The 12,187-nt window shown below is 49.6% G+C and overlaps 1 protein-coding gene across 5 annotated transcripts in view; it reads left to right on the forward strand.

Moving 5' to 3' along the window:
- The window catches only part of INPP5A (inositol polyphosphate-5-phosphatase A), a 192,474-nt gene that overhangs the window by 10,085 nt on the left and 170,202 nt on the right, over positions 1-12,187 (forward strand). Inside the window, exon 1 of one of the 5 annotated variants that reach the window (XM_068198391.1) lies at positions 1,537-2,108. The exons of the other annotated variants lie outside the window; for them this stretch is intronic. Within the exon in view, the coding sequence (XP_068054492.1) occupies positions 2,106-2,108 (3 nt within the window). The 5' untranslated portion in view covers positions 1,537-2,105. Of the gene's footprint in view, positions 1-1,536; positions 2,109-12,187 lie in introns of those variants that run through there. 5 annotated transcript variants of the gene reach the window in all.

The raw sequence follows: 12,187 nt of genomic DNA on the forward strand, positions 1-12,187 counted from the left end.
CCGCATTCTTGAAAAGAAATTTTTTTTTAATTGTCTTGGAATGCTTGAATGTGTTGGCAAGGCACTGCATATCAATGGCTGGGCTCCTTGGAGCACCTCTGTACCAGGCTGGTGGCACTGCAGTGGGTGAACAGTAGAGGCACACAGGCATTGGGAGCAGGACCTAATTCTGAAGTCTTTCATTAACGCTTTTAAAGTGATGTGGTGGGAGCTTGTTTTGAAGCTTTTTGTTTTCCTGGCGTGGCAAGCTCTCTAAGTTTAGAGGCTTTACTAATCCTTTTGGAAAAGCAAAACTAGTTTTCCTGTAGGAACAGCTCAGAATTGTATGCTGAACTCTGTGTGTCAAGTGGATACGAAAAGAAATGGTACAAAAATCACTTGAAAATCTGTACTCATCAACTACCATCAGCCAGCATTGGATCTGTTTTAATTACATCAGAATTTTTATTTAAGGACAGAATTTGTGCTTCTCTCAGACTCTCTGGGCACAGAAGACCTTTCTGTGCACTCTTGGCAGACAGTTGTCATTGGGTCCAGCGCTGCAGCAGAATTGCACAAAGAAGGTTCCCTTTGACAAAAGCATAGGCTCTTGGTGTCCCTGACCTGACCATTCAACATGTTTTTAAAAACCATCTATTCAGAGTGAAAGTTTTGATCTACAATTCCTATTGTGCTTTTTATTGGAGGAAGAAATTGAAAAACTGTTTGGGTATTTTTTTATATTTATTTTTAACTTCAAATGCTGCCAGGCACATGAAGAAGTCAAGAACTGGGTGGGACAATATGACAGGACCAACCCACGCACTTCAGAGAACTGGATGTGACCCAAAAATCCTCTGCTAAAACAAGTTTATTTTCATGAACTGGCAGTGTTGTTTTTTTTGGGCTGGGAGGACAGGCTTGATCCTAGCTTCACTGCTCACCAGGCTCTGAAGCCAGATCTCATTTGTCTTGTGGGACAGCCTTTTAGCAAAAAGGAAAAAAGCCTTTTCAGCTGTCCTTACTAAATACTAAAGTATTTATTTATGACCATTGTGTACCTTCTACTTATCTCAGAAAATAAAGATCTGTAGTTCCTTTCCCACTTTTTTGTAAATTATATGAATGCTGTGTGGATCTGCTTGTCCTTGTAGGCTGTTGCTATCACTGTAGTGTCACTAAGGCGTGTGAACAGAAAGTTGTCTCCCAGGATGGATGAAGACAGAACTGTATCAGCCAGGTGAAGGGAGACATCCTTGATAAGCAGGTGAATTTCAGTGCAAGACTTGCTTGTGGTTCTTTAAAATAATGAACTTCTGTGAACATTCAGTGTTGTATAATGAAAGTGCATATTAAACAGATAAGGTAGAAACTGCTGCATCCAGAACAGTGCAAGAAAGGTTCATAAGGAAATGCCAGAGAGCTGTGGTGCCTCCATCGCTGGGGGTACTTGGGAGCCATCTGGACAAGGCCCTAAGCCCCTGACTTTTGGGAGACTTTGCTGGAGCAGGGAGTGGACCTCCAAAACTCCACCACATTCTGTGACTCTGTAGCCAGACATTATACATTTTTCCTTGGTTTTATCTTTGTTGCTGATGCCCTTGTCCATTGCTTTCCAGCGCTTGCTAGAGATGTCAGCAAACTTCTCTCTCTGTTCAGCATTTTGTAGCAAATCCTCATTCCCTTTTTATCTGTATTTCTGTTACAGATGTAGACCATTTCCAGATGCTTTGTGGAGTGACTGGTCCAGGAACTGGAACATGTGCATGCTTTCCTAAAAATTGGAGGAAAACCATGCATGTTGTCTGTCAGCTTACAAAGTCTCTAAATAGTGGGAAAGCTTCCTCATACTCTCCTGGTGTGTGGGAACTGGAGTCTCCAACTCAGGCTTGCAGCTCTGATGGGTTTTGTTTGTTTGCTTTTCTGTTGACATTTCAGGAGCAAATAAATATGCTGTTCCCAGTTACTTCAGAAATGGGAAAGAGCCAGAAGAACGTTCCAAGTGCCTGGGACCATAAGGGCAGTGGATCCACAGGGTTTACTGGCAGCTAACGTGGTATTTACCCCAAAATGAAGCTGCAGCAGAGGCACGTGCCGGGAAGTGATTCAAAAGCAGAGAAACTGCTATGGTTGTACGTTTCTTTTCTATCTACTCCTGTGCTTGCAGCATTGCTGTTTTTTGCCTGAAGTATGATTGGTCCAAACAACTGTGCTGAGAAGCGGGAAAAGACGTCATAAGTAAAAAGAAAGCATTCCTCTTGCTTTACGTTTTTGTTCAATCCCCATGTCATGTACAGCACAGAGAGCTGCAGTTTACTTTGGAGTGATTCACCTGGCACAGCCCGAGCCTCTGCCAGCCCTGTGAGGCTGTCCGGGGCCGGGCTCGCCCGCTCGCTGCGGTGGCACTGCCGCCTCCCGGGCAGCTGGGCAGGTTCAGACCCTGCCCTGTGCCGGGAGTTCACACCTGGTCTCAGAGCTGCCTTCCGCTGCCTCGGCGCTCCTGCCCAAGCCGCAGCTGCGGCCCCGGGCCGGGCTCGGGCTCTCCCCTCCCCGGGGCCGGGGTTGTGTCCAGGCTCTCCGCGGGGCCGTGCCCTCCCCGGGGCCGGGCTCGGGCTCTCCGCTCCGCGGGGCAGGGGCCAGGCTCTCCGCGGGGCCGTGCCCTCCGTGGGGCTGGGCTCGGGCTCTCCCCTTCCCGGGGCCGGGGTTGTGTCCAGGCTCTCCGCGGGGCCGTGCCCTCCGTGGGGCCGGGCCCGGGCTCTGCCCTTCCCGGGGCCGGGGTTGTGTCCAGGCTCTCCGCGGGGCCGTGCCCGGGCTCTGCCCTTCCCGGGGCCGAGGTTGTGTCCAGGCTCTCCGCGGGGCCGTGCCCTCCCCGGGGCCGGGCTCGGGCTCTCCGCTCCGCGGGGCAGGGGCCAGGCTCTCCGCGGGGCCGTGCCCTCCGTGGGGCCGGGCCCGGGCTCTGCCCTTCCCGGGGCCGAGGTTGTGTCCAGGCTCTCCGCGGGGCCATGCCCTCCCCGGGGCCGGGCTCGGGCTCTCCGCTCCGCGGGGCAGGGGCCAGGCTCTCCGCGGGGCCGTGCCCTCCGTGGGGCTGGGCTCGGGCTCTCCCCTTCCCGGGGCCGGGGTTGTGTCCAGGCTCTCCGTGGGGCCGGGCCCGGGCTCTCCCCTTCCCGGGGCCGGGGTTGTGTCCAGGCTCTCCGTGGGGCCGGGCCCGGGCTCTGCCCTTCCCGGGGCCGGGGTTGTGTCCAGGCTCTCCGTGGGGCCGGGCCCGGGCTCTGTCCTTCCCGGGGCCGGGGTTGTGTCCAGGCTCTCCGTGGGGCCGGGCCCGGGCTCTGTCCTTCCCGGGGCCGGGGTTGTGTCCAGGCTCTCCGTGGGCCCGGGCCCGGGCTCTGCCCTTCCCGGGGCCGGGGTTGTGTCCAGGCTCTCCGTGGGGCCGGGCCCGGGCTCTGCCCTTCCCGGGGCCGAGGTTGTGTCCAGGCTCTCCGTGGGGCCGGGCCCGGGCGCTGCCCTTCCCGGGGCCGAGGTTGTGTCCAGGCTCTCCGTGGGGCCGGGCCCGGGCTCTGCCCTTCCCGGGGCCGAGGTTGTGTCCAGGCTCTCCGTGGGGCCGGGCCCGGGCGCTGCCCTTCCCGGGGCCGAGGTTGTGTCCAGGCTCTCCGCGGGGCCGTGCCCTCCGTGGGGCCGGGCTCGGGCTCTCCCCTTCCCGGGGCCGGGGTTGTGTCCAGGCTCTCCGTGGGGCCGGGCCCTTCCCGGGGCCGGGGTTGTGTCCAGGCTCTCCGCGGGGCCGTGCCCTCCCCGGGGCCGGGCTCGGGCTCTCCGCTCCGCGGGGCAGGGGCCAGGCTCTCCGCGGGGCCGTGCCCTCCGTGGGGCTGGGCTCGGGCTCTCCCCTTCCCGGGGCCGGGGTTGTGTCCAGGCTCTCCGTGGGGCCGGGCCCGGGCTCTCCCCTCCCCGGGGCCGGGGTTGTGTCCAGGCTCTCCGTGGGGCCGGGCTCGGGCTCTGCCCTTCCCGGGGCCGGGGTTGTGTCCAGGCTCTCCGTGGGGCCGGGCCCGGGCTCTACCCTTCCCGGGGCCGGGGTTGTGTCCAGGCTCTCCGCGGGGCCGTGCCCTCCGTGGGGCCGGGCTCGGGCTCTCCCCTTCCCGGGGCCGGGGTTGTGTCCAGGCTCTCCGTGGGGCCGGGCCCGGGCTCTGCCCTTCCCGGGGCCGGGGTTGTGTCCAGGCTCTCCGTGGGGCTGGGCTCGGGCTCTGCCCTTCCCGGGGCCGAGGTTGTGTCCAGGCTCTCCGCGGGGCCGTGTCCTCCCCGGGACCGGGGCCGAGCTTTCCCCTCCCCGGGGCTGCGGGGCTGGGCACGGGGCGCTCCGCTGGGCCCCGGGCGGCGAATCCGTGGTTCGCGGGTGTTCCCGGGCAGAGAGTGGCCCCGGCCGAGCAGGGACAGCACACAGACATGGGGCAGGTGTCACGGTGCTCGGGGCATCTCTTGAGGCCGTGGCTGTCGGCAGTGTTCCCTCTCCATCTCCCTGTTCCCTCTCTGCCAGCAGAAAGCAGCCTCGCAGCTATGTGGGTTCATTATTGGAGGAGTCTCTGTCTCACCTGCTGCTCGAGGTGGTGGGCTTGGGTTTATCCTGAAAGCCTGTGCGTCCTAGAAATGGAGAGACCCATCTGTGCCGTGCACCATAAATGCACTGCTCCGTTTTGAATGGCCTGTGACTGTTAGGTTCACCTCTGCATTGGATCCAGAAATGGGAACAAGGACTGGAGCAGAAGAGGATGGACAGGGCTCTCATCCAGAATCACAGCCATCTCCCTGGGATGTCACACAAATACCAAAATATTAATGTATATCTTGCATAAGAGACTGTTGCTTAAAAAAATGCCAGTCAAATAAAACCCAACCAAGAAAAAACCAAACAAATCCCCAAACTCCCAAATCCTCAGACAGTTAATGTTATATAGCCTCATACTTGGCAGGAAGGTTGTTACTGTTTTTTTTTCTTCCAAATAGAAGAATAAGCCAATGGTGGATCTCAGCTTTAGTGAAAAGCTGGCTTTTCTGAGGAATCTGGAAATGCTTGGGTCATGTTACCGTGTTCCTTAGAGCTCCTCAGAGCTTTTGTTGAGAATTGGAGAATATGTTAGACAGCACTTTAACCATGTTTACATGAAATGTGCACATGCTGTCCATTCCGTGCATCACACTGTCCTAGAGGGAGATACTTGTAGCTGGTCGGTGTTTCCAGAAGGTTCAGTAGTATTTTAATTAATTGAAAAATGTGAGGTGTTTTCCTGAGATCTTGGCAGAACTGAAATTCTTACTTTGACTTCACAGCACTTCTTCCAAAATCTCTTAATTAAATCCATGAACCTAAAAGCTTTAAGAAAATGGAATTTCTCAGTAAACAGCCATATAACAAAGTTGGGAAACTTACAAGGTTGTTTGTTAAAGTAGAAATTTCCAGTGTTTCTGAAATGTGACATCCACAAAAACAGCTTATTAGACTATTCCATGTGTTCTGTTCCACTTTTCCTGCTTTTCCATGCTTAAAATGGGTATTTTTCCTTTAGTACACGTTTTAAGGTAAAGAATAGAGGTGTATGGTGTCAGTGCTTGGAGAGGTGCTCACAGCCTTCATAGGCTGTTTGCCTGATGTTTCAGGGCTGTGTATCCCTTTCTGTTGTGTGCCCAACCTGAGGTACATCACTGTAAGTATAATTCTATGTCCTATAACATATCTGTGGGGTTGTGGAAGTGTTTCTTCTGTAGAGCATAAGCAAATTATAATGTGAGAATACAGTACATGGATTTGCCAAAACCCCATCTGGAATTGGGGGATTTACTTCATTTGACTTTTCTGTGTGTCTCTAAGCACTAGCTGTGACTTGCCATGGGAGACAAATGGGTGCTTTTTCCAAATAATTTAAGTAACCATGAAGTCAAATGGCATTCTTTGATGCGTTTTAGAAATAGATATTAGAGCTCTGAGAAGAAAGAGTACAAGCTGCATTCTTCCCAAAGCGTTCAGTTCTGTGTCTCAGGGCAGATGCAGGTCTGAGTATTGTGTTTGCAGTTCTGTGTCTGAGGGCAGATGCAGTCTGAGTATTGTGTTTGCAGTCCAGTGTCTCAGGGCAGATGCAGGTCTGAGTATTGTGTTTGCAGTTCTGTGTCTGAGGGCAGATGCAGTCTGAGTATTGTGTTTGCAGTTCAGTGTCTCAGGGCAGATGCAGTCTGAGTATTGTGTTTGCAGTTCAGTGTCTCAGGGCAGATGCAGGTCTGAGTATTGTGTTTGCAGTTCTGTGTCTGAGGGCAGATGCAGTCTGAGTATTGTGTTTGCAGTTCAGTGTCTCAGGGCAGATGCAGTCTGAGTATTGTGTTTGCAGTTCAGTGTCTCAGGGCAGATGCAGGTCTGAGTATTGTGTTTGCAGTTCAGTGTCTCAGGGCAGATGCAGGTCTGAGTATTGTGTTTGCAGTACTGAGCCAGCCCTTTGGATCAGAGCTCACAGCTCAGCCTCTCTGGGGTTCCTGGCCTTTCTGTGGAACAGTGGCCCTTGCATGTTCCTGGGGGTGCTGCCCTGCTGGGCTGGCCCGAAGGCTGAGGGGGAGCTGGGAGCCCCACTTCTTGTGAGTCTGTCACATTTTCCCTCTGATCCCTGAACCAAGGCATCTCCAGGCAAATTGGCCTTTATAATGAAGTAAGCTTATGGTAAGTCACAGAAAATAGCTGGAAAGGCTGCTCGCCTGTAGCTGAAGGTGAGTGACAGAGCTGTTGAAACAGTCTGGGCTGTTTCCTGCAGAGCTCTCTGTTCAGAAAACCCTGAGCTGCAGGGTGTTTCTGGGTCTGGCTCCTGCTGTGGTCAACGTGGCTGGCTCTGGTGGGGTGTGCTGCAGTGGCCTGAGATGTGCAGGAGCAGCCCTGACCCAGCCCTGCTCTCTCCCTCAGCTCCCAGCTTCTGTCCATGGGTGCCTTTTGCTGCAGCACCGTGCCCTCAGGTGTGCTCCAGCTGCACTCCTCTCCAGAGTTTAGAAATGCAGTTAGTTGGTTGTGTGATGGGTTTTTTTGTTCCTTTGTTCGCTGGGTTATTTTTTTTTGGTGGTGGTGGTGTTTTAATTATTTTGTTTTGGCGGTTTTGGTTGTGTGATTTTTTTTTTTAATATTTTGAAAGAGACTGACTTCTGACAATGAACTTGAAGGAAATGTGATGTGAACAGATCGCAGTAAATACTGCCCCAGTGAACTGTGCTTGAAATGAGTTATTAGAGAGGTGGTAAATCTCTTTGGTCCTTTTAATCCTCTCCTAGGTTTGGAAGGGTAACTCAGGCTCCACGGTAGTGAGTTTTCTTGGAGCAGTGTTCTCTCTGCTGTTTGTCTTGTACCTTTCTACTCCTTGTATCATTACCTGTGCCTCAAAGATGGATAAAAATTGAAGTTCTTGTGTCTAAAGCCATGTTGCATAAATACTTCTGTATCTATATACAGAAGTCTTATATACAGCAAGATGTACTGGCTGTTTAGGGATCTCAAACAAGAGCAACAGGTGAACTGAGCTCAGGTGGTATTTATGATTAATTAATGTTATGGTGCCTGGAGAGCCCTAAGTACAACTGGCAGTATAAATGCATTGTAAATGATGGTGTGTACTGAGAAGACAAGGTCTTAATATGGGAAAACAAACTGGTTTTAAAACCTCCCTAAAATTCAGTGCCTGATACAGAACCTGGAGTACAGCAAGTGTCTTACCTTGTGGAAAAAGTACAAAGCAAATGCCAAAGGACGTGAATTAACAGAGATTATTTAAATTCCTGGGGCACCTGACAAGTGGTGTGAGCAGAGCTGGAGGTGCCTGTTGCTGGGAGTGTGGGTTGGGTTTACACAGCCTGCTCTACAGCTTTGCTGCTCCTTCTCATCAGATGCTGCGTTTTGCTAAATATTGTAAGTAGGAATAGAGGTGAGATTACTTCAGGGAATGCTGCACCATCAGCTAAGTGGCTGAGCTCCGCCTGTTGTTCGTTTGGCATGTTAATTGATGAGCTATTTAATTAGTTCCCCCGTTAGTTCCTGTGCTGTTGTGTAGCTCAGTACCACAGAGGCTGCTCAGTGCTGGGCACGCTCTGCAGAGGAGATCAGCACACAGCTGGGTTTGCTGTGCAAGTGAAGGATGGCAAGATCCAGTTCTGGAAAAGCCTGTGTTCCTCATGGGACTCTGGAAATGGCTGTGATGGGGGGTTTTGGCCCAGCAGGTGTGCTGAAAACTGAGGGGCACAGTTCTCTGAAGTGTCCACTCTCCAGACTGCCTGATGTTTGCTCCTCTGATAAATTGCAGAGTACAAACCAAGGCAGGGAGCAAAACTGGTCTGCTTTCATTGAGCAGCGCTTCAGACTTTCACTGGAATTTATCGCTGCATCTTGTTTACTTCTTTGAGTGTTCTTTGAAAACACAGCAGCGTCAGATTTGGCCTTAAAAAAAGGAGGCAATGTGCAATTTCTGTTCTACCCCATTTTGTTGAATTGAATATCTTTTGAAATGTGTCTGCCGTCCTTGCTTGCCAAGGCCCCCTGAAATCTCTAGCCACAAAAAGCCCTGCTTGCCATCCGTGAACCGGATTTTCTTTTCGTTTTCTTTCTCAAGTTGCTGTTCTTTTTTTAAACTCGGCACAGACATTGCCAGCAGCTGTGTTTGTGAGAGCAGCCTCTGTGAGTGGCTGTGCCTGTGAGCAGAGTGTGAGCCCAGAGCTCTGCTGCTCCTTTGGCTGCGACGGCCACGCTCTGTCATGGAGCACTGCAGAGAACAGAGAAGTGAAAACATGCCAGTTCCTGGATTTTTACCAAGTAACTCTGAATTTTGGTAGTTCAATAATGCTTAGGATTAGCATGTCTAGAACAGACCTTTTTATAATTTGTCAAACCGAGTGTGTTATTTTCAAGGTAAACCAAGTTTAATACTCTGCCAGTTTTTAAATCTGACAAATAGCTGAAGGTAAAAACTCCAAGCACAACTGCTGTATTCTTCCTTTAGAATGGTTTTTATTAGTTGGTATGTTGCAGCAATGTGTATCTCCTGTACTGATGTCAGCCCCTCCTACCTGTCAGGGAGAGGAACTGTCACATCTTTATATTTAGTGAGCAAAAAGATTGAAGTGCGCTTCTCAATTCATGGATTTTCATCATGTGTTGAACCTGCTCTTCAGTGTTTAAAAGCTGCTGAATCTCACAGCTCAGCAGATGGCTGCATCCCAAGGCTGCCAGAGGCAGGTGATGCAGGTGTTCCGTGTTTCTGGTTGGATTCCCAGCAGTGGGTGGAAGGAAGGAGCCTTGTGCTGCAGTGCTGGGGCACAGCCCTGCGAGTGCTCGTCTGACACTGGCACTTGTGTCCCAGGGCTGTGTTTGAGGGGTCTGGGCTCAGCTTAGGGTGTCTCCAGACACGGGTCCAGGTGCTTGCCTGGCTGATTCCTGAGAGCATCATAACTTGTTACTTAGAGTATTAGACATGAACTTGTAATGACAATCTTACTGAAAATGATGTGAAATTATTTATCCAAGTTTTGACCTTGACATGGCTGCTTCTATTTCTTGCATAAATTAGTGGGTTTTCATTAAATATCACACCAAAACTGTAATTGTGTACAAAGGAAGACAGGAATGGAAAGATGATGGGACTAGTATCTGTAGTATCTGTTCTTACTGGTTTATCAACTTGATGTTAGTTTGTTTTTTGTTTTTTTTTTTAACTTGGCTGATTAGCATGATGCTGTTACTTGCAATAATTTTTTTGATGGAAGATTTCATAGGGTTTATCTATGTAAGTAACTTCATTGACCCCGCAAGCCTCTTGGTGCAAAGAAAACAAACAGGATTTTCCACAAATACAAGCAGTGAAGCCAAAATAGCTGTATTCAAAGTGAAGCAGCTGAGGATTGCGTTGGAGGATAAGGTATGTATTATTCAGGAAGGAAGTAGAAAGCATTGGAGTGAAGCTGTGTGTGAATTCTCTCTTCTGTATAAGGATAACCCACAAAGGTGATGTTTTCCTATATCTGCAAATATTTATTACATTAGATGGATTGATGTTTTAAACAAAGTAAAGGTCTTGATGAAATTTAGTTTAAGTTTCCATATGGAAACTATGTCAAATATAATCAAAGCAGACAGGCAAACTATTAATAACTGTGCTTAGCAAATCTTTTAAGGTTTTGATGAGACCTTTATGTGTTAGGGATTAATATGCTTTTTTTCAGATGCTCACTGAAATGACTTTTTCTTCTCAAATTGTAATAACTACTGGGAAAGTGGTTGAGTGAAAATGATGTTGCTGCGTCACTGGCTGTAAAGGACTGGTCATGTGTGTCTCAAACTCTGCCATTCCATTCCCACGCTCCTTGGGAGCCTCTCTCATGATGTTCTGTGTAACAGTTCAAGTAATGTGGATTTCCAGCTGATCCTCAAGCACGAATGCTGTGACTGCAGTTAATGCAGTTAACAGCTGCCTTAAAGTGTTACTGGATGTTTTGTTTTTTTTTTTTTTTTTCCTGAACCATCTCCTTGGACAGCTTTCTGAAAATTGATAAACCAAGTTTTACACTCCAGTACAATATTTTTCATGTATTTTGTTTGCCTTCATCAAGTATTGTGCATGGATGTATATAAACTGAGGGCACTGTATCTTCAGGTTAAGGCTGTAATAATAGAAACATGTATGTGCCTCTTAGGTAAAACAGAGATGGAAAGACTAACCAAAAGGCTGGGTTTTGAGGGTGCAGTGTTTACTAACTCTTACAGTGGAGCTTTTTTCCCTTATGGAATATAATTCGAGTGTTTTCAGTGCAGGGAGATACCTAGCAGGGTAAAAACTGCCATTTTGGGGTATTTTTTCATCTTCCATAAAGGTTATTTTGTGCCAAAGGGCTGAAATTCTAATAAATCCTTCTTTGGAAAATGGTTTCAGCAGCAGCTGTCTGTGGGACATGCTGCATCTTAAGAGGTGAATTCTGCAGTGAAATTATTCAAAGCCAGAGTTCCAGGTAAAGGCTTTGTGGCCAGTGGTGTATGTTTGGGGTGCACTTTGTCCAATAGAGTTTTGTTGGGCAGGAGACAGCCTCCTTCATTCAAAGTTTGTCTTCATCCAGTCAATTTGGACATGACTCAGTTGCTGCTTTTTTTCTCTTCCAACCTTCCTTTGCCTTCTCCCTTCTCTGTATAGCTTTGCAAACACAGATCGGGGCTGTGCTCTGCGTGTAGATCCTTTTATTTTCCCTTGGCATCACATGTGGTCAAAGCACAACAACCAAGGTGGCACAAACAAAATGGGTGCAGCTGTCTGGAACTCTTCCCCAGCTTCATCCTTAATGATGCAGATTTCTGTGGCAGTGGAGGAGGAGATGGGACCAGAGCTTTTACTGGCTCTGGCGAGGGCGTTGGACAGGTGACTGTGTTGTTCCTTTCAAGTCCATAGCCCTGGGAAAGCTCCCACTGAGAAGGTTTCTCCGTGCTGGTGAAGGGAAGAGCAGATCCCACTTGTCCTACAAGCTGTTCCCAGCGTTCCCGATGTGCCTGTCTCTCAGATGTCTGGCCAGCATGTTTAATCATGTGTTTTGGACCTAAGCTCGATTTCAGGTGTGCAGCAGACAGGCTTTGCTCTTCAGTGTTCCCTTGATTTGCAGCAGAACCAGTGGGTTGCTTTATGCATCATCTTCATTTTTATCTCACCTAATTAACTCCCAGGCATTGCTGGAGCCCTTGGGGTTAATGATGCTTCCAGCTCTTCTGGCATCTGCTTTGTCTCAACAATCTAATCTGCTGAGAATAGAAATATTTAATTTGAAATTCTACAGCCAGTGTATGGGAATGTAGGTGAAATTTATCAGAGGCCAGCTGTGATGTTGTGGTTCCTTTTGAACTCTGAAAGCTATTGCAGAATGTTTGTATGTACTGACAGGAATGAGAAATGGGCGGGGGGAGGAGAGAAAGAGACGGAGAGAGAGACACTGCCTGTTTTAAATTATTCAAGAATGAGAACCTCACAGAAACAGAGCTGCTGGATTTTTAGAATCTATAGAAAACTCCTGTTAGTTGGTATCATGTGTGAGATTAATTTGAAGATGTCCATTAAGTGTGGATTTAATGACTGGTTCTGGCTGCTGAGTTTAAGACAGCCTTGGCTCTCTACCTGTTGGGATTGGTGGCACTGTTCCTGTGGCAGTGTGGGAATGAACCACTGGGAAGCCAAGGAAA

The sequence above is a fragment of the Anomalospiza imberbis genome, chromosome 8 (genome assembly GCF_031753505.1).
Source record: "Anomalospiza imberbis isolate Cuckoo-Finch-1a 21T00152 chromosome 8, ASM3175350v1, whole genome shotgun sequence".
NCBI lineage: Eukaryota > Metazoa > Chordata > Aves > Passeriformes > Viduidae > Anomalospiza > Anomalospiza imberbis.